Source organism: Dermacentor silvarum, chromosome 3, assembly GCF_013339745.2.
Source record: "Dermacentor silvarum isolate Dsil-2018 chromosome 3, BIME_Dsil_1.4, whole genome shotgun sequence".
NCBI lineage: Eukaryota > Metazoa > Arthropoda > Arachnida > Ixodida > Ixodidae > Dermacentor > Dermacentor silvarum.
Window position 1 is genome coordinate 102,198,124 of NC_051156.1, and position 22,620 is coordinate 102,220,743.

Here is a 22,620-nt window from a genome sequence, read left to right on the forward strand (position 1 = left end):
AACACACCCCTGTCATGTGGGCTGATTTTGGTGAAAGTGCAGAAAGGGTTCAAGCTCAATGGCACATACCCCTGTGGGCTAGGCCTGTAACGCGCCGTTGAACTACCCTTGTCACACGTTGGTGCCAAAGAGACAAAAACAAGACACCGGAGTGATGAATGATGTTGCCGTAATGCTAGTCTATGACGATGCGTGTCGAAATGGCACTCAGAAAACGTAATAGTCTACTAACGAATCGCTGTGTCTCATCCTTTATTGAGATAGCCATTTCACTAGTGACGTGATCAGCTGCTATTGAACTCGGAATAGGTAAGATCCGTGTCGCTCGCTCCGAAGAGGAAGAGCGCGCCTTCAAGGAGCTCCGGCGCGTTCAACAGCCCGAATGGATGCGAAAGCGACGAGAAGCCGAACGCGCAGTGGCCCAACTTGCTGCGGCCGTTATAAAAATAATTCAATATAATTTTTAATACTGCCTTGGGAGCACTGCTTTGAATGGCAAATTGAGAGGCCCATTTTGTTACACCTCATTTTACAGCGAAGCTGTATATGACTAGGGTCCCGGGAATTCTTCGTCTCTGTCGACAGGAAACTCCCCCATTGGCCGCTAGCGGATGGCGCGCCCCGTGCGCCGCCAGGATAATTGCAGCACCACCAAATGGCGCTCGCCTACACGCATCCGCGGTAGCGGCGGCGCCGGCCATGCGGAGAAAAGAAAAAAAATAACCAGAAAGCTTGCTTGGCGCGTCCGTGGCATATGGCGCGTTCAACAGTGCGAAGCACGTAGCGTTTTCCGAAAGCATTTCCCGGTAAGGATTACGGTTGCATAAGCTGCAGTTAGCGGGAAGCGGCAACTTTAGCATGCGAAGCAGGGAGTGATGTCATTACAGTTTCGACCTCGATATATACGTGTAAAAGAAGATATGTAAAAGAAGAACCCGCCTAGCAAATGATTTCATTTGTGTTGTGAAAGCACTATGGAAATACCACGTATAGTTATGACTCCCTAAGAGCAGCGTGAACACAATGAGCGGTGACGGGAACAGCAACGCCATCCTGCACAACGGCGTCGTGCTCAGGCTAGGAAGGACGCAGCGGTTACTGCCCAAAGCATGCCACGCCCAGATAGGCCACCCGAAGGGCAGCGCGAATACGATGAGCGACGAAATGAACAACAACGTTAATATGCACAACGACGTCATGCTCAGGCTCGGCAGGACCCAGTTCTAGACGAAGTCTCATTTGTATATCGGATCAGGTGATACCACAGCTTCGCTGGCAAACCGTCTTCACAGCATGGATTGTAGACCATTTTTTAATCTTAAAAATCGAACCTAATTCTGGATATTCATCATCAATGTCGACTGTAAATTAGGTCAATATTGGAACCGAGCGTACCGGGAGCGAGGAGAAGGCAGCTATGATATCAAGGCGTTGTGATATGAGGATATGAGACGTTAACGCCCCGTGACGAAAAGCGCGACAAAGTTTAAAACTGAACGTCTCGACGCAGGTACTGACACGATTCGCTTTGCCTGCACGTGTGTGTGGTCGTCTGGTGTGTCAGGATACGCCGAGACATGGCCATTATTCAAAATTCGTGCCTCACTTGTGTACGAAGCGTCGCCGTCTAACGTAGCAGGGGACGCACTCAGTTTCAATATTGCCTCTATTGAACTTTGAAATTGATTAATGAATGTGTCGAATTAGGTGCCATCTTGAAGATTTTTCGTAGATGGGGGTGCATTAAAATTCGACTGCCTCCAAAGTCGCCAGTAAAACAACTGCACTGAATGCCCTAAAAAACTACTTATTGGATATCTTGTTATTTGGCCTTCTGAAGCTCACGTTATAGCGGCAAAGTACGAGTATGTCCGCCTCGGCTAAAAACTGCTTTGAAATAATGCCACTTTTAACTGCTTTATAAAAAATCTGTATGTTGTATATACATGGTGTTTCAGCGAACACTTTCAAAAATTCTTAAACGTTGCCTGTGGCAGCTAGCACAATTCTAGTTCATGAGCTGGTCTACTCGAAGAGGCGGACATTACTTGCACAAAAAACTGAAATGCATAATCGACGAATTAACAGAAATTCACTAATTAAGTTTTTAACTAATTACCTGATGGCCCATATTGCAATTTACAAATTGTAGCCGTGGAGTTCGCAAGGCGGATTCACTTGAAACGAATTCTCGGGATGACACCAGTTTCGAGATATTAATTCCCGAACTTTGCGGAGGAAATGCATTGGCGTTCCAGTTAAGTTCTTAAGAAAACGTCGCTTTATGCATTGAAGCACAAAATTAACTGGAACGCCAATGCATTTCTCCGCAAAGTTCGGGAATTAATATCTCGAAACTGGTGTCATCCTGAGAATTAATTCTAAGTGGATCCGCCTTGCGAACTCTACGGCTACAATTTGTAAATTGCAATATGGGCCATCAGGTAATTAGTTAAAAACTTAATTAGTGAATTTTTGTTAATTCGTTGGTTATCCATTTGAGTTTTTTTTTTTTGTGAAAATAATGTCCGCCTCTTCGAGTAGACCACCTCATTAACTAGAATTGGGCTATCTGCCACAGGCAACCTTAAATAAATTTTGAAAGTGTTCGCTGAAACACCCTGTATATTGCCACCTAGCGTTTTGGGGAGAAAGCGCATGGAGAAGACGAGCAAGTAGAGGATCCGACTGAACGGTTCTGAGTCAGGACAAAACCACCTTGGCATGTGGTTCACCATTTCGTCCAACCGCGCGCGACAGAACAGTTTGGCGGACTTTAGACGACGAAACGAAGCAAGACTAAAATTCCTTTAAAAGGTCGTGAAGGGAGGCCTTCCTGTCGTACGAAAGCTTCGAATTGACGTCGATGCGGTCGAGAAAATTGTCATCAGCATTAATTTCCTTGGATGCGAAGCACTCTGCGACGTCGGCGACAGGATCTGCATAGGCGGCGGTAATGCCGCGGAAAAGATGTCGGTGTTCGTAGTTGAAATTTGTGAGGAGTATTTGCGACCACCCGTCACGAACGCGAACCAGGCTTCGGGCAGCGCAAACACATTGAATCAGAAAAAGAGAGACGCTGTTTTCGTCGACAGCGTCCCCGTCTCGGAGGCTCTCGCACGTGACTTCAACTGGAACAGTCGCTCGTGGCGGCAATGTCACGCTGTCGTCAGCAACACACAGCGCAGGTTTACGACAGCTCTCAGCATCTTGCTCTGTGGCATGTAGTGTCGAGAAGGTCACGCTGCGCTCACGAAAATTTATAATTGCGCCGTGCTCGCGAAGAAAGTCCATACTGAGGATGAATTGATGCGAACAGTGTTGGAGGACGAGGCAGGTGACTCCAAATGTCGACGTACAAATATTAACTCTTGCAGTACAGCAGCCCAGCGGAATAACGTGACCTCCAGCTGTGCGAATGCGCGTTCCATTCCATGGGGTCATAACTTTTTTTTAAGAATTGTTGCCGATTTCCCCCTAATAATTGAATAATCTGCACCTGTGTCCAGCAGTGCGCTCACCTGTAGACCCTCTATCAGCACAGGTATCTCAAGCGAGACTCGGTCACCAAGTTCAGATGGGGTAACCGGCGATTCTTTGCCACTGCACTCATACGACGATGCGACCGATGTGTTATCTTCCTTAAGCGTAGAACTTGCCCTTTTCAGTGAATCTGCGACATTCCGTACAAGCGTCGATGGGAGGTCTTCTGCACTTTGAGTCCCAGCGGCCTCGCTCGCGAAGGCCGCTGCCCTCAGTTTTCCCGATGGTGGCTTGGCGAGCGTCCATGTGCCGTCGCCCCGAAACGTGGACGAATGGGTGAGGGACGCTGGCACAGGGACGCTCGCTGAAGAACTTTCTCCATTGTCACAGCTTCAGTGAGGAACTCGGCCACACTTTTTGGAGGGCTTCGCACCAGACCAGCAAAAAGTTGCTCCTTCACACCTTGCATCAAGCGGCGTAACTTTTTTGTCTTATGGCATAGCAGGATCCGCTCGTTTGAAAAGTCGAGTCATATCCTCGACGTACATGGTGACGATCTCATTTGGCATCTGAAGGCGGGATTGTAGCTCACGCTCAGCAAGTTCGCGGCGGTCGGTGTTCCTGTAGCACTTCAGAAGGTGATGTCGGAATTCACGCCAGGATGTTAACACGTCTTCTCTATTTTGGAACCACGTGCGGGCGGCGACCTTTAAGCTGAAGTACACGCACCGGAGTTTTGTGGCATCGTACCAGCAGTTGAGAGAAACGACGCGTTCAAATTCACTCAGTCAGTCATCCACGTCCTCATATAAAGCTCCGTGAAAGGCAGGGGGCGACAGCGGCATCGGAGTAGGATACGTCGGAACTTCCTTGGTGGTTTGAGACGACGTCATAACAGGCTGTTCTGGTGTCTCTTAAGGCAAGCCTCGTTGTCGACGGCATGCTCTATGAGCAGGGATGTTCACGGGCGTAGGACTCGTGTTCCTGCTGCCAGACGGGGCCTTGTGCGTGGGATGAGTCGTCGTCGTCGTACCCAGCACCTCCATCAGTTTTGTCGCGCTCGGTTGGAAGACAAGGTGAACAAGATGACAAGGTAGTTTTGTCCTGGCTCTGAACCGTTCAGTCGGATCCTCTGCTTTCTCGTCTTCTCCGTCCGCTTTGCGCCCAAAACGCTAGGAGGCAATATTGTTATGGAGGGGAAGCGTAAAGCATAACCGTATATACAGCTATTTGTATGTAAACGGTTGAAAGTAAATTGAGTTGACCAACCAAGAGAACCTCAACAGTGAAATTGTAACTAGAGAAATGCCTCGCCATCCCGGCGCTGTCAAGTGGATCGCCAGCGAAGCTCTGGAAAACCGCACTACAACTGCTGAGGGGGGTGTTCTTTATAAATACGAAATCATTGTATGGGCAATGAAGCGAAAAAATGTCACAGTTTCGCCCTAAGGGCGAAGCAATGAATGCGATAGCAACACAGCAATGTCATACGAAGTAAGGTGAGCGGCTTTGGTAGCAACAACACGCAGAACTGTTGTCGACGCCATCGGCGTTTTGCCCGCGTTAGCTCAAAATGCGTGCGGCGTTGGTGACTGTTGCTGGAGCCTCTGATATAAATAGGCACTTGGTGCCGCAGCTAAACGTCGCCTCCCTTCCCTCCCCCTCCCCCACGGCCTCTCGCGCGTCTGAAGAAGGCGCGTTTGCTCTACATATATGGTGATTGTAAAGGAGAAAAGAGACGCCTACTTCTGCAGCCCTTAAGCGAGCACGGCGCAGAACGCGCGTTTGTTCTCCGCCGTGCGTTCACTCCCCGTGAAAGACGCGCCCCTCGCGCCCTTTCACTCGCACATACAGCGTTCGGCGCGCGGCGACGATTTCATCTCCAAATGACGTCATACGGAACCTCACGGCGACGGCGACGGCGATGGCAGAAATCTGCTTTTGAGTGTCCATATAATTGCTATCGCAATAAAATCTGGTGTTAACATCCGTTAGTACCAAAACCCAGGTGGCCAAGTGGTGGCGTCACGTTTGGCTTGATGACGAAACGTGATTACGTCATCACCTCAAACGTTGCGTGATGACGTCATCACACCAAAAGTCGCGTGATGACATCATCGCGTTAAACGTTACGTTAGGTGATAACAGCATTATCACGATATTGCCTGATGACGTCATAACGTCTAGCGTGACGTGATGAACGCGCTGCACGCACAAAAATGTGGGCCGATCCCGGAGTCAGTGTAATAAAGCGGGAAGCGCAGTGTGTTCTTCCAGCTTCTTTCACGTGATGACATCATTTTCAAGTGATGATGTCACCTGAAGACGACAGGTGATGCATCTTGTAGGAGCTGCACACACTGCGCTTCCCGCTTCATTGCACTGACTCCGGGATCGGCCCACATTTTAGGGGCGAAGCTCCTTAGGGTGTGGGTCTGTCCCTCCTCTGTTGTATGCGGTAGTAGTATTAGTAGTAGTCGTCGTCGTCGTAGTAGGTAGCCACGTCTACTATTATGAAAAAAACACCGCATATCCACGGGGTGAATGACGATGAGTGGGCGAAGCTCCGGAGGGAATCATCGGTAAACCGTGAATCTTCCGTGTAATTCGCCCAGTCTCGCCGCACTAAATCGAACGATTGACTTCCACCAATGACACGCGCCATAAGTGACGTCATTCCTATTTTATAACAGCGCCCTTCATTATAATTGCACCATCTCCCGCTTAAGGGGACGCTAGCACAAACGCGTTAGAAACGTGCAGTACTCTCTAGTAAGGGGGAGAGGCCACAGCGTCTTACTGCTTCCCCGGGAAAATCAGTGATATTATTTTGAAGGTAGAGAGCCGTAAGGCGCGAGAAAGGTACAATCTGGCATGGCTGACCCGCAGGCGCGAGAATGTCTGTCCGATGCACCGCGCCTGTGCGCGGAGAATAGGTTACGCCAACGAGGAATTTACCACGTTTGATCTAATTGGTAGTGCGGTCGGTTCGATCGCGATCGAAATTTTCCGTGTGACGATTATAACCTCTTGCTTTGTGATTGTGATTTTAAACAATTTCAGGAAAGAAAGATATTGTTGAATCAAAGGTAAACAGAGCTTTTACAAGCAAGAAAGAACAAGAATTTTGTGCAGTTGTATTGCGCATGTCTGTCTGATCATTGAAGCTAACACGAATTGTCATATTTTTACAGACCTCCTTGCTGTTGCAACTCTGAGGATAATTGCTTCAAGTGTGAAGGAAGAGACAGCAGTGCCAGCACTATTTGTGCATGAGGACATAAGTTTCTTCACACATTTATTAATGAAATCGGTTCTAGACAATGCCGTAATTCCCCAAATGGCTTCAATCGTGCAAACCGTTTGGCTACTGTATAAAGATTCACATGTGTGTTTTTTAATGTGAACTGAGGTACTACTTAATTTCACCAGCTATTTATTAATTGTTTTATTCCTGTTACCCCTAAAGGCCCTCACGGGGAGGGTATTACGTAGGGGGGGGGGCGATACAATCAATAATATACGCTGTACATATTAGGAAGAACAACAATACATGTAGCAATATTAAAAACAGCAATTAAATCATAAATCAGTATACAAAAGGTAAGGATGAACAAACGAACATTCTTGAACTGCTCTTGCACTCAATGTGAGGAGTATCTATGCTGCAAAAATGACCTTGCTTGGATTACACAGGTTATTGGAATAATGCTGGGTTGTATTAAGCTTCTCTGCAGCCTAAATTGTTTGCCGTTAAGGCTGCATAACTACATTATACTTGCTTGCTTAAGCATAGCAACCCCTTTATATTGTGCTTACACAAAAGCATGAATGTTCTTTCATGATCAGTAAGCTTTCTTTGTTGTCATTGCAGGACGAGAGGGTTCCGCTCACCCCCTGTGTGGTGTATTCTGGCCACAACCTGGAACAGGCAGAGTTTCTCCACCTCTGTGTCGACAAGGAGCGGCTGTTCATGGTCAAAATAGCGGAGGAAGGGGTCGTCGCAATCATGAGTGGATTTTTAGTATTGAACATACTATATGGGCATAAATCCTTCAACACCAGTGCAGTACTGGAACGATTGTTTTTTTTTTTCGTCTGAATGCAACAACGCCAAGTGTGGTTGTTACAAAGTTTGTGAACAGAGTTGTGCAGACAATGCAACGCTGAGGTTCATGTACATTAACTAATGAATGCTAGCCTGACAGTTTTGTGCAAACAGCTGGAGCAATAGATTGTGCAATTTTAATGTAACATTTTCTTTCTTTTTGATCACCATAATAGTTTGATCCGGTAACTTTTTCCGCTGCTTCTGAGCCGACCACATTATCTATAGATTGCACTTTTTTGTTTATATGACTTGGCAGCAATGTAATAGTGCCCAGGTGTATTCAGTGAAAAAGAAACATGGTGTACTGTAGTCTGCACGGATTTATCAAAAACGTTGCTAGGTGTTGCTATGTACTGAAAAGAAGAGTACAATACGTCTCGTTCTTATTAGGTCTGCCTTAACAATAATGTGTGAAACAATTCTCAGCAGTCTTGTACAAAGAATATGGCTCGCTTGCTTTTCCTAAACATAGTTTGTTTATGAAACTTATTTGCCAGCCAGGAGCCAGGGAACAATATCCCAGCTTAAAAGTACTGCATGGTACAACTGTAACGTTTGTATTCACTTATAGTTCACATGAACACTGGCAGCCAGTGTTTAACTTTTCGTAACGTGCTGCTTGGTTAATATTTTATATTTTGCGCATGTGTAGCATAGTGCAACCTGCCCAATACAAGTGAAAGATTTAATGGTTTGACTATCCTTTTATGAACAAAGTTTTATGTTTATTGTGTATAATGTTATTTAGCAGCTGAGAGCTGACATACTAGTCTAAACGCAACAGAATATCCAGTTTTTACGAGGTTTTACAAGGTTTTCACAAGTTTTGGGTTAAAATATTGCGTAGAACAATTATCAGGCTTAAGTGCTGTTACATTATCATGAATACCGGCAGCCTTTGCTTAACTTTTATGAATCTGCTGGCATGCTGCAGTATCTTTAACTCGTTTATTTTTTGTACATGTGCTGCCAAGGGCCTCATTCGAGTGAAAGCTAGTCTCTTTACATACTATATATACTGGTGTTTCTACAAAGAATTTACGAATATTTAAAAATAGCCGTTCTGAAGTATAAGCATGGCTCTTTAGAAGACACGCGGTCAGCAGTGCCGACTATGGGTGGATGGGGGAAATGTGGTAATTAGTTGCTAATTAACAAAAATCAAATATATTTTACATTTAGTTTCAGCGGAACCATTGTAACTGGGAAATTAAAGCAAGCTCTCTGCACAAGACATGTCAACTTTTGGACCTGGAAAACTGCGATTACCTGTGGCATGATGAATTTTGGCTGTAAGAGCATGCGAAACTGAAACTGGGATGCTGCTGAAACTCAAGGCAACATTCTGCTTACGTCGCCCAGGAGCGGGCAACCAGCGTGCTGCACGGAGCCCCATTGCTGCCCACTGTTTGGTGATGTGAGCAGAACGTCACCTCGAGGGGCGCGTCTTTGTGCTCACTGCAGCCTCGGGTACAGTTTTGCTTGCTGTGATAGCCTAAGTTCATCGTGCCCCAGTTGTGCGGGCAATTGCATTTTTTTACAGATTCTAAAGTCTATATGTCTTGTGCAGAGAGCTTGTTTCAATTTCCCAATTACAGTGAGTCCACTCAAACTAAAAGTAAAATGTATTTAATTTTGTTAATTAGCAACTAATTTCCATGTATCACCCGTCACCTCATGGTCGACATTGCTGATGGCAAGTCTCCAAAGGAACCGTTGTTTTATTTCAGAACGGCTCTTTTTACCTATCAGCAAAAGTCTTTGTAGAAACTCCCTTATAGACTTGTGTGATATTACTGTGGAGCAAATCTTATTGTGTACTCAGGTGAAACATGCACAGATGATGAAGAGCAGATATATACGTGGTGTTACCTCTGTTAATGTACTATAGTTTTTGAGTGTGAAGGCCACCACACATTTTTTTTGCAAATGGCTGCTGTGCTTTTACTGACTCATACTCAGTTTTTGCGTATATTATACCACACATATACTGTGATCCATGTGAATTATTATGATCACTTGCAAACTATACTGTTAACTGCAGTGATACTTTAAAAATGACGTTTGTAATTTATTGTTCCTTGTATGAAGTACGATAAAGTTTATTCACATTTAGCTTTCAAATCGTAGCATATAGGTCTCATATATGCTTCACCATTTAGTAATGCTTTGCATTTTTGTACAAATGCAGCAGTGACTTCTTTTCGATGCTCATGGAGTGAAGCAGAATACATATTGGCCACAGATCTAAGAAATGCTAAATGTGATGCTTTGTGTGTGTATAGTGCATGTGTACGTAACTTGTGTTTGAGTTGTATAACTTAAACCAGATTTTAAAAACAGGGATACACCTCAGATTACTGAGACCATGATGCATATTGTTGAACTCCTTCATGAGACAACATGCACTTTTCAAAGCATGACTCATGCATGAATAATATTTTAAATTTCCACATGCATATATACATATATATTGTTTCACTATTATTTAACTTCAAAAAACATTTAAGTTCAGGCAACTGTAAGCAATATGCCATGGGTCTCATTCATCTTCAAAATGTTCCACGTTAAAGCTATTTGACACCTGCTACAGGGGCTGTACACCCATCTGGCACCCTTCACAGTGGGTGTTAAATAAGGAAAAATAAATGAAGGGTGTAAGTGTTTGAATGAATGGTGTTTTCACAACACCCTACAGTTTCTTTACATAGGCACCCTTGTTGTAGGGTGTGCAAAAAAGGCACCTTATAAAATAGGTGGCAACTTACACCCTTAGGGTGTCGTCTCTGCGACAAGCCTATTTACACCCTTCTGGTGTAAAGACTTTTACTGTGTACGCAGCCGTCTACACATGCCGGAACGTGCACCGCGTTTGCCGACGCCATCACATGACTGCTGAGAGAGTATAACCCCCGTATTCATAAACGCTCCTCGACTTGAACTTGACTTGCCACCGCCTTCAACGCGTTTAGAACGCGCTACCCAAGGCGGTGGCAAGTCAAGTTCAAGTCGAGGAGCGTTTATGAATACGGGGGTAAGGCGGAGAGGCCACAGCGTCTTACACCCGCTTCTTACACGGGCCGTAACGCGCTAGCACAAACGCGTTAGAAACGCGCAGTTTCGTTAATGTTGGGTATTTATTGTCATCGTGGTGCGTGGGTCCATGTGCGCTTCGTGGCGTATAGTGGCTAGCGCCGCGCGTTCGGAAGCGAGGGGTCCCTGATTCGATTCCGCGCTACGGGCACAACTGTCGGAATTTTTTTTTCTCATAAAAGTAGACGTGGCTACCTACTACATACTATACAGAGGAGGGACAGACCCACACCCTAAGGAGCTTCACCCCTAAAAAAAATTCCGAAAGTTGTGTCCGTAGCGCGGAATCGAACCAGGGACCCCTCGCTTCCGAACGCGCGGCGCTAGCCACTACGCCACGAAGCGCACATGGACACACGCACCACGATGACAATAAATACCCAACATTAACGACAGACTGCGCGTTTCTAACGCGTTTGTGCTAGCGTGTTACAGCCCGTGTAAGAAGCTGGTGTAAGACGCTGTGGCCTCTCCGCCTTACCCCCGTATTCATAAACGCTCCTCGACTTGAACTTGACTTGCCACCGCCTTGGGCAGCGCGTTGGAAACGCGTTGAAGGCGGTGGCAAGTCAAGTTCAAGTCGAGGAGCGTTTATGAATACGGGGGTTATACTCTCTCAGCAGTCACGTGATGGTGTCGGCAAACGCGGTGCACGTTCCGGCATGTGTAAACGGCTGCGTAAGACGCTGTGGCCTCTCCCCCTTACTAGAGAGTACTGCACGTTTCTAACGCGTTTGTGCTAGCGTCCCCTTAAGGGGGAGATGGTGCAATTATAATGAAGGGCGCTGTTATAAAATAAGGATGACGTCACATATGGCGCGTGTCATTGGTGGAAGTCAATCGTTCGATTTAGTGCGGCGAGACTGGGCAAATTACACGGAAGATTCACGGTTTACCGATGATTCCCTCCGGAGCTTTGCCCACTCATCATCATTCACCCCGTGGATATGCGGTGTTTTTTTGTGTGAACAGCGCGCACGCGTACACAAAAATCCCGACCAACTAGAGGCTAACAGCTTTGCTGTAACATGAATTATGGGAAAGGATGTTACATGATTTTTGAGAAAGTTGTGCAGAAAACTAAGTACTCTGCAAGCCATCTATGAATTTGGGAACGTTTTATTAAATAAAATAGTTACAATGCTAATTGTCTAGACTGTCTATGCCCGCGCAGTATGGTAACTTGAAGTTAAAGAATCACTACAATTCCACAAAGTATGCACTACGCCCGACCAGACGACAATGTGATCGCCTCCTCTCGGGTATCCTTCCACAGTTCCATGAAAGACGCTTTGTGTCCCTGATCCTGTATCTTTTTTTCGAAACAAGTCAGCTGGCTCGGAGTGAAATAGTCCCTCCAGCTACCAATCTTGGCTTCTTTGACAAGGCTGTACTTAGTCTTGTCTCCTAAAAAGCCGCATTTACTGGACACGTTGTTCCGGACAAAAAAATCGTGCCATTCAGAAGTTGGGTTCTGTGCCAAATCAAAAACAATCACCTTCCTCATGTTCTCCGGCTTGGACCACTCAAGCACTTTTTCTAGAAACTCTTCGTCCTCTTCCAGAGCGCGGCCGTAGCTCTCACCCAGGAAGTGAGCCAATTTCAGCACCGTGTTGGGAGTGTACTCCTTGAGTTCCTCGTAAGTAACGAAAAACACGTTGGGTTCGTCCTTTAATGCATACCCTGAAGCGACGTGATCAAAGTAGTTACCGTAGCCGAGGTCGCCTTCCATGAATGGCCCTAGGAACTCTTCGAACGTGCCATCCTGAAACCTGTAGATGCTCATGTCGGTCACCATTCGAAAGAGCGAAACTGCGGCATCCCACGGGTTTCTGGCCACGTAGACGTACTTGGCTTTCGGGTTCATGGTGTCACGGCGCAGTGGAAGATGTGTGAAGAACAATCTTAGTGGCAGAGCTGACTTCCAGTCAGTGCTGTCCATGTATTCGAGGAGGCGGGTGTTGCTGGTGAATTCCTGGTAAGTTTTAACAGGCTCACCTCACTTTAGTATAAGCTGTGTGATGTAATGTACGTAATGGGTCCCGCACTTAACATAAGTGCTTTGTATGAGATCGCCGTCGGCTGCACGGAACGAGAGATTCTTGCGAAATATATCTGGCTTCAGAAAGGCACACCTGGGGACGCCGTCAATGATTTGACGATAAGGCCTCCGAGAAGTCATTTCGGTTTGTGCGCGAAGTGCGAATCTGAAAAAAAAGTGATAACAACAGTAAGCAGGCATTGCTTATCCGCCAAATTTTCAATATATAGGGTTAAAATCGCGCAGGTGCCTCAGTATATAGGATTCCCTCCTCTTAAATTTTCAACTTGTGCCAACCTGTTTGTTTTCAGATTGTTGATTGAGCCCAGATTTGCCTGCATTTTAGGTTTTCTTGTGCCACGTTGATTAGGAGAATTAAATAATACCTGAAGTAAAAGCTGCTGGAGGTGGAGTGAATAAGAATGCACTTGTACAATTCGAGTGTACACTTGTAAACTAGATTGAGTGCAATTATCCACGCTACCAAACGTCTCTAAACCTGAAGTGCCCACGAAAATAATAATTAATATTCTGCGCATACACCTTAGAAGATGTGTGCGTGAAACTGCTTCGCAGTTTATTTATGTGTGTGAGGCGCGTCACAGGAAAAAATTGCAGGATGGACCTATGCATGTTTGCTACAACGGCACGTCAACATGCAATGTCTCCTCTGCTCTTGTTTTTGACAGCGACGATTCCGCACGTAAAATACGTGACGTGGTTTTGAAGTTTGAAGTTTATTGAATACTTAGTGCAGATACAAAATATAGATATTTAGTATAGAAAAAGGTCCCATAGTGTAAACACTGTAGGGGGACCTTTTATAATGTTATAAAAACACAAACACTACTTAACAGCAGAAAAGCAGCGAAATATAAAAATACAAATGCAAATGCAAATACGTTGAGGCGAAACAGTAGTACAATTGAAAATATAAAACGATAGGGATAAGGCATAAGCTGAAGTAGAAAACGAAGTAAACAGTAGTCAAAACGACAGATTGGAATTTGAGTTTAAAGGTGCTATAGGTTACACAGGAAATTGCGAAGCTGATGTTTGAATGACGATATAGAAAAGGCACACTTAATGTTTTAAGGCAAAGAATTCCAAAGTTTCATTAAAACAAATGCTACTCTTTGAGAAGCATGGTTAGTTCGTACCTTGGGGAGTATAAAATTGTTATTGGAGGCAAAGCGCGTAATATTTGAATTAGTAAGGTATTAAATAAGAACAAATTTCAGAAGACTAGGGTCTTTAACTGCTTTATAAGCAAATGTGCAGACATTAAATTTGATTCGATTGTCAATATTCCGTACGTGCAGTTCCCGGTACAGATCAGTAACATGCGAACGTCGGTTGCTGCAGGTGAGAATGTGAATGGCTTGATTCTGTACATGTTGGAGGGAAGAAAGGTGGCAATGATATGTTTGACTCCAGGAAGAAATACAATAATTTAGAAGACTGTGAATGAATGCATAATATAAGGTGATCAAAATAGTCAAGTCAAAGTAAGGAAGGAAGGAAGGAAAGAGTGGAGAAGGAAAGGCAGGGAGGTTAACCAGCTCAGCACAACCGGTTCGCTACCCTACACATGGGAGAGGGATGAGGGGGAATGAAAGATGGGGAGGGGAGAGAGAGCACATAACGTACACACCACACACATCGTCAGTCACAGTCCGTCACTCTTGGGTGGTACGTGACATCACTGTCATAGCCGCTTGTCCAAGCCGGTGCAAGAGGATGGACCTCCCCGCTTCCGTAACAGCCAACCTTGTTCGCTGGCTGGATAAATGTGCCTCGATCAGCTCCTCGGCCGTGTTGTGCACGCCTAGTCGTAGTAGGCGTTCTGTGGACGTACTGATCGGCAGGCCCATCGCCTGCTTATATGCCTTTCTGATCATTGTGTTGATTTTTGTGAATTCCGTTGCGTTCAGTAGTGCGTATGGAATAACGTAAGTTATTCGAGACACGACGAAGGCTTGGACAAGCCGAAGCGTGTCCGCCTCCCCCATGCCTCTTGTCTTGGTTGTTATTCGCCGGATCATGTGGGTAACTTGGGCTGTAGTATTCTTAAGCTTGTTAATTATTATTGTGTTGGTGCGATCCGACTGGAAAACCATTCCCAATATCTTTACGCTCTGAGACGGAACCATGGTGTGTCCCTCCAGTTGTATCTTGATAGTGGGCGAGTCGGATGCATGCTTCTTTCGCGGTGAGACCAGGAGTAGCTCTGACTTTTGGGGGGCGCAGTTGAGGCCGCAAGACTTAGCATAGTCGCTCACCACGTCTGCTGCTTCCTGCAAGCGGCTCTCCATTGCCCCGATGGACCCCGTGGACGACCAGATGGTAATGTCGTCTGGATATAGGCCATGCCGGATCCCCGGGATGTTATCGAGGAGCGGCGGGAGGCCTATTAGGGCGATATTGAAAAGGAGAGGGGATAACACTGCGCCCTGTGGTGTGCCGCGCCAGCCCAGTAGAAAGGGGTCTGTGGCTTGGTCCCCGACCTTTAAAATGGCTTTTCTATCTTAGAGGAAATCTCTGATATAGGAATACGTCCTGGCCCCACAGCCCAGCGTGTTTAGCCTCTGTAAGATTGCTGTATGCTTGACGTTATCGAACGCCCCTTTAAGATCCAAGGCGAGGATAGCTGTGGGGGAGTTGCGTGTCGCTGGTACAATCACCTCCTCTTTCAGCTGAAGTAGGATGTCTTGAATTGAGAGGTGTGGACGGAATCCTATCATCATTGTTGGAAGTTTCTCCCAGTCCTCCAGGAATGGTTGTAGCCGGTTGAGGACGATGTGCTCTAGGAGCTTTCCTACACACGAAGTGAGGGAGATCGGTCGTAGGTTCTCAATGGCTGGTGGCTTGCCTGGCTTCGGTATCAGACGAACCTCGGCCATTTTCCAGTCCTCGGGAAGTTTTCCTTCCCTCCATACTTCGTTAAGGTGAGCGGTAAGCTCTAGTAGCGAGGGGTTGTCAAGATTGACAAGTGCCTTATTGGTGATTTGGTCCATTCCCGGGGCTGTGTGGCGTCTCAAGCCCATTATCGCCGCTGTTACTTCATGTAGATGAATGTCCTCATCTAGGAGCTCATTTGGGGTGCCGGTGTAGGGTGGCAGAGGCTCCGATGGCTGTGTGGGGAAGTACTGGGCTTTGAGAGTCAAAAGGAGGTCCGCCTCGTTTCCTGGAAATTGGTGGATTACTCGGGCCATATTGTGGTGGGATTCCGTTTTGCTGCCGGCCGGGTTGATTAAATACCTCAATAACTTCCACGTCTTGGAAGTACTCAGTCTTCCTCTCAAGCTGTCGCAGAGGGATAGCCAATTTTCGCGGCAGAGTGTGTTGGCGTATTCCGCAGCCTCTTGTGTGAGTATTGCGATTCGCCTCTTGAGCTTGCGATTTAATCTTTGCCTTTTCCAACGCTTCAGCAGGCTACGCCGGGTTTCCCACATGTGGAGCAAGCGAGCGTCGATGCTTGGAGTGGTGGTAGACGTTTCAAGTATTTTAGTATGCGCCTTCACATCCTGATGGAGCTGAGTGATCCAGTCCTTAATTGACTGAAGCTGTAGGCTTTGTTCGTTTGTAGCTCTTCTCTTATCTCCCGCCGCTTGGTCCAATCCGTGAGGCGAGCAGTGCCTATCCTGGCTTTGTATTCGAGGCCATAGAGAGTGGTGGCTAGCAGCGCGTGGTCGCTGCCTATGTACTCCGCCAGATTGGTCCAGCAAGCTTGGGGGATATTTCTGGTGAGGGTTAAGTCGGGGTTCGTGTCTCTTGTAACACTTGTGCCGAGCCTCGTGCTACTCCTTGGATCGTTGACGAGTGTGAGGTCCATGTCCTCAATAACTTTGTGAAGCAGGTTTCCTCTGGGGTTGGTGTACGTATAACTCCAGAGGGGGTGGGCTGCATTGAAATCGCCCACTATTACACTCTTAGCACGGTAACGTTTATTTTAACCTATAACTGCAAGTAACGTATAACATAAAGGTTACTCGGTGACTAAAAAAAACTTGATCTTTGTGTTTTCGTGAATTTCCGTCGCGGCTAGAGGTTACATGTGCCGAAGCGTATATTTTAAAGGTTACTGCAACGCCAAATGTATTGTAACCTTTAGATTGTAACTTCTAAAGCAGTTGCCATTCGTGGCTTAGGGGACCTACTGTATGGATTGGAAGTTTACTTATTATTGTGTCGTATTGCTATCCTGATGTGGTGTTTTTAGCCGGGACTAACATATACGATATGTTGTGCGCCCCAGGGAATGAGGCTGGTTGGACTAGATTAATATTTTATTGATACCAGTAGGGTTCTTCGGTTTCGCAATGTAAAAAAAATTAAATCTTGCACGAGCGTATGCTCAAGAGAAACAGCAGCAATTCATTCGCCACTGATCTCTACTGCATATGTGCCATTATAATCTAAAAGGAAGCCACAGAAACAGTGAACATACACCGGAGAATATTGTGGCAAACGAGGTTGCATGAATTATCACTACGCGTTTCAATGTGATGGAAAGCCCCCCGCTACCGATACAGACATTTTAGGCTGTGGTATAAAACACAGACTTGTGGGCCTGCACAAAACCTCAAAGCAGATGCATTATGGTGATTGAATATATATTTGTGCCCAATATTCTTTTTTTTCCCTTGTGTGTCAATGCACCTTATATTCGCGTTTGTTTTATATTCTCCTGAAACGCGACACCCACTAACAGCGGGCGCACACTGAAGGCCGCACGTGGGCGCACGCTAGAGTAGTGTAAAAGCTCGACGACCGACAGAATCAAAGCGTCGAGCAGGCCGAATAACTAATCTCCAGGGCGAGAAAGATGCTTCGTAATCAGACTTACTTGTACACTGCAACTGAATGTTTTGCCACCGCGCTTTCTTTTCCTTCTTTTCTTTTTTTTTGTATTTTGATGTATAAGAGGGAGTGGTTCCTGAATTACAGCAAATGTTGGGTTCATTAGAGAACGCCAGACACGCACCAATTTTGCCCGCTCACTAACACGCGAGAAAGACGCCCCTACATTCACATGACAGCAGGCGACAGCCGCTCCAGTGAGGCCTCGTAGAGAGATGAACGTGCGCTTACGGTGGGAGGCCACAATGGCGGCCGGCCAAATTAGCAGGGAGAAAACATACAAATACAAACGAAAAGCAACATCCTGAAACATTAAAATATTAGCATCTTGATATATATGGTCCTGTGATACTTTGACGGAACTGTAGTTTGATTATTATATTTAGTTGCGCTAGATGCGGTGCGTAATCAAACGCGCTTCAGCTTCAGCCACACATGAGCGCCGTCATATCTCCTCTGCATTGCGCAGTTCTCGCGATGCATGCTGGGAAGAGTATGGCCGGTGGTGTCGTTTTAAAACGGTCGTGTCGCGCTTTGTTTCATCCCCTTACCCACGTTTTTACGCTCTCCGATTTGGTGGCGTGCGCTTACCAAGCGTATTGTGTGTCTGGGTCACTCGTGACGGGTGGTACAGTTACCAAGAAGACTCCTAAAGGCTCGCGCGCCGCTGAAAAGAAGCCGTGACGCCGGACGTGGAGCACGGACATGTTTGGCGTGCTGCGTGGCCGCTGCGACGAGACGCATTGCCGATGGCCAATGGTAAAGGTTCTTCGCTTACCTGAGAGTGGTGAGCATCGTTTGTGTTGTGACTGCTGTAATGAATGCCGAAGACAGCAATAAATGTGACCTAGGTAAGCAATGGTTCCTGTTCAACTATCTATTTGCTGGTGTGTGTTTGTCGTATATTTCACCGTCAATTCTTGCTCATGCTCGCACTGTTCAGTTCAGTTCATGCTCGCACTGTTGTTTAATATTTTTTATCACTATCAGTCACCGTGTTGGTTATTCTTAAATCTGAATTTTATGTTGCACTTTTGTGCGGACGCACATGGACATCATGCACGGAACTGGTGTTTTGTGCTGATATTCATTTTGTAATCACTTGATATTGCATTTTGACTGTTAAACTGTCACATTATTGCGGTGTTGTTTTTTGTACTTGTACTGGAGGGGAGTACGAACTGACTTGAGAATTCATTTGCGTTCAGTTTTTTTAATCTTTAATTTTTATTCTTACCGACATTTCCTAGACAGAAGAGTATATTCGCCTTAGGCGTGTTTAATTATTTGTTCTGTGGTAGTTTTTCATCTGTTTGTGGTTTATTTATGTCTCTTTTATTACATGTTAATAGCTGTTGTTTGCAGGGCGACGCTAACACATAACTATGAGATTGTAAGATTACTTTTCTGTCGTTGTAGGCTCCACTACACAGCAAGGAGATCTGAAAATTAGCAACTGACATACTAACAGCAAAGAGACATGATTGTGCTCGAAACAGGGATGAGATCGGCCTCCACGTGGAAGTCTAAAACTTATATGTATTTGTATTTGAACATATTGTACACGAACCTTCAACATTTCTCTTTTTTTTTTTTGCCCTATTCCTCGTGATGCTGTAGAAATTTGTGATGCCAGGCAGCGCTGTACTCAGAGGTTTTTTTCATTACTGCTTCATGGCCGTGGAGAAGAAAACAGATTAAGGAAAAATGTAATTTTGCTTGTGAAGGGTGAACTTTGAGTTACCTTGTTTTGTATATGCAAATAAACATGACATTTTCACTGAATGTTTTGTGTCAGCTTGCCTTCTCACAGCTGCTACTCACATCATTTCCAGAATGTGGGTGCTGCCGTCTCATACCTATATATATTTTTTTTTCGATACAAGAAATGTTGCATGCAGAAATGCGTATTCATTCTGAATTGTGCCGCCTTTTCAGATGTGCTTTCCACTTGCGCAAAATATAATTATTAGAAATCTCATTATCATGTGATGACGACATGATACTTTTTGCAAAAAACTTTTAACATGGGCCGCAGCAAAGAAATATGTTGCGGGACGAACCTTTATACAATGCATTCACCAGTATACAAAAGCAACATACCGTGCATTTCATAAATTATTTTGTGTTTTGCACATTTAACCCAAAATTACCAATTATGTGCCAGCTTATTTCAAAAGGTACAACTCTTGATGCATTGTGCATTCTATACTAATTCCTGCAAGCTGCCTTGTGTAAATGAGCTGCGCTGTAAAATAGCAAGGTGGCAAAGGTTTATACGTTGTTAACCAGTCTGTCCACGAATATTAAAAAAATAATATGAGACGAAATGTTGAGGCTAGCTTAGCAGGGCCATTTGAGGAATTATCAGGCATTGCCTGGGATATTATTTGGTGTAGCGAGGTTATGATTTCTGCTGAACAAGTTTTATAATTGCAACATCATTTCAATAATAATCATTCGTACGAATGGCGCAATGTTTGACTGATTAGCATGTAAATAAACAATCGTGGTTAACGGCAGAGCTGGCCAATCAGCACGCCATATCCGGTTGCTGGAAGCATTCTGCCACAGGATAGTCTCAAAAACACATACTGTGAACATGCCATAAAATGCATTGCTGTTCCAGTTGAGATATTTACAGAATTTTGCAGCAAACATGCCATAAAATTCATTGCTGTTCCAACTGAGATATTTACAGAATTTTGCTGCAGGTTGTGCAGAAAGAATAACTGAAACAGCAACGCACTTCATTGCAGATTCAATTTCTCGAACTTGGTGCCAGGCACAATTATGGCAAATCGGTATGCTTTCAGTACTAGCTACCTTCAATGTGCAATTACATGTTCCCAAAGAAATGAGAAAGCTAATTAGTAAAATTTTCTTCCCAAATAAATGGACTATCGCGCAAATGCTGTCTGTCGCCACTATGAAGTTTTCACAGCAATAAAATGTCATTTTGTCTTAAAACCTGAATATCTTTTTGGTTTTAGACAATGAGTCATGTCTAAGAAATTAGGGCATAACCCCTGCGGCCATATTTAGGAACCTTTTTTTCTGTAATCTTTCGTATAGGCATCCAGTCTTGCACGTTTTCACCCGCACGTCCTTCTGCGCACGCACATGAATTTTGTGCATTGCTCCTTCAGCCATCCATTGAACTTCACTGCAGGGCACTAGCGTAACTCACTGAGCAGCGTTTTCAGAAAAAGTGTATTTCGGAAGATCAGCCGAATTTCAACAACTTTCCGTTGGCTACGTCGAAAGGATACCTTTTTCCGATAACATAAGCTTTTACGGCGCTTAATCGTAAATTGCCTGCTCAGTTATAGCAGTGATTTAACCTTGACCAAAGCGCAAATATAACGCAGCATAGAAGTTATGACTAAGTGTCTTAAATGCCTATATTTTCAGAAGAGTGCATCCTCCTGACGTTGGTAACCGAAAGTTGTAGAAATTCGGCCGATCATTTGAAGGAGAATTTTTATGAAGTTCTGTTCAGTGAGTTACACTAGTGCATTGCGTTGAAGTTTCGTGGTTGGCCGAAGAATCAATGTCCTAAATTCATGTACATGCGCAGGACGCACGTGCGAAGCCTTGCAAGACTATGCCTATACAAAAGGTTACAGACAAAAAGGCTACGCGTACCTATACTAAAGGTTACTATATAGTAACTTTTAGTATAGGTACACGTAGCCTTTTATTTTATAGGTTACACGTTGGTGAGAGTGTACCCTTCATTAAAGGTTACCTAAATAAAGGTTACTATGTAACTTTTTTTTTATAGGTGCACAAATTTGTGAGAATATACCCCTTTAGTAAACGTTACCGTGCTAAGAGTGTAGAAGCGGATGGTTGCCTGCTGCGTGCGTGGCTTGCTCCATAACCTGTTTGAGGACCGATGGCGTGCTTTTCGGCCGACAGTAGGCGTTCAGAACGAACATGGGACCCTTCTTTGTTGCCTGCGGGATAATTTTGAGCAGAATGGCAAGCGGTTCGGATTGTTGGAGATGGTGTTGAACGGCCACTAGCTTCTTACTGACCAGGGTGTGAAGGCTGTCACCCGTATCGGTGCCATACGTGACGTATCCGGGTAGGCGGACGTGTGTGTTCGTCTCTTGCAGTGCGATGATTTGAGGTGGTCTTGTCGATGTGGCGATGTATTGCATCAGCCATCCATGTTTGTTCTTGTAGCCCCGGCAATTCCACTGCCACACCGTGGTTTCGCCGGGGGAGCCCCCGCGCTTACTGCATATATGTTGAGGAGGAGCCATCTTGGTTATTAAGGGGTGGTGATGCGCGCACCAGGTGGGGTTCTGGTGAGCCTAGAGAATCTGGCAAATCTGGTAGGGCCTGATGAGCTGCTTTCTTGGGGCGCCGGCTTTGACGAGCTTCCAGTGCTAGTATGCGTTGCTCTAGTCTCATGATGCGTTCCGCCATCTCAGTGTTAGAGTGTTGTTGTTGAGTTGCGAATTGTTGTTGTTGTGCAGCTGACTGTTGTATAGCTGTGAGTTGTTGTTGCATGGTAGCTTGTAGGGATGTCTGAAGGCTCTGAATGGCCTTTGCTACTATCTCCTCTACCTTCTGAGGAGTGGCATATTGGACGGGAATGACTCCCTGTGGTGTGGTGGGCTGGGCGGTTGCTCGTTGCGGTGTCGGATTTGAAGTGACTGTGTGCGCTGGTTGCTCTTCCCGTTTCCGCTTCTCCGGGGGTGGGGTTGAAGTGCTTTGTGTAGGGGTAGTACTCTTTCGTCCTAACAATTCATCTTTAAGTGCTACGAACTCTGCGTGTACTTTACTGATTTCTGCTTTGAGTGTGGCGTTCTCTTCAGTGAGACGCCTGATGTGGGCGTATGCCTGTGCCAGCTCTGTGTCAACAGGGGGGGACGGACGAGCATGGGAGAAACAACCTGTGCCCAGCTCACCTGCTGCGTGACTTGCGCTGCTCCCTTGCTTCCCCTCCTGCCACTTGCGGAACGTCCACGGCTCGAGGTCCTGCCATGGGATGGCGTCCGTCGTCGCGATGAGG

At 45.7% G+C, this 22,620-nt stretch overlaps 3 protein-coding genes across 6 annotated transcripts in view; 2 read left to right on the forward strand and 1 right to left on the reverse strand.

Moving 5' to 3' along the window:
- Nucleotides 1–22,620, reverse strand: part of LOC119445633 (sulfotransferase 1B1) — a 267,082-nt gene that overhangs the window by 226,635 nt on the left and 17,827 nt on the right. Inside the window, exon 1 of one of the 4 annotated variants that reach the window (XM_049663472.1) lies at nt 12,460–12,889. The exons of the other annotated variants lie outside the window; for them this stretch is intronic. Coding sequence (XP_049519429.1) covers nt 12,460–12,629 — 170 coding nt within the window. The 5' untranslated portion in view covers nt 12,630–12,889. Of the gene's footprint in view, nt 1–12,459; nt 12,890–22,620 lie in introns of those variants that run through there. 4 annotated transcript variants of the gene reach the window in all.
- The window catches only part of LOC119444624 (sulfotransferase 1C2), a 284,396-nt gene that overhangs the window by 211,575 nt on the left and 50,201 nt on the right, over nt 1–22,620 (forward strand). The gene's annotated exons all lie outside the window — the stretch shown is intronic.
- The window catches only part of LOC119445635 (sulfotransferase 1C2A), a 346,853-nt gene that overhangs the window by 183,193 nt on the left and 141,040 nt on the right, over nt 1–22,620 (forward strand). The gene's annotated exons all lie outside the window — the stretch shown is intronic.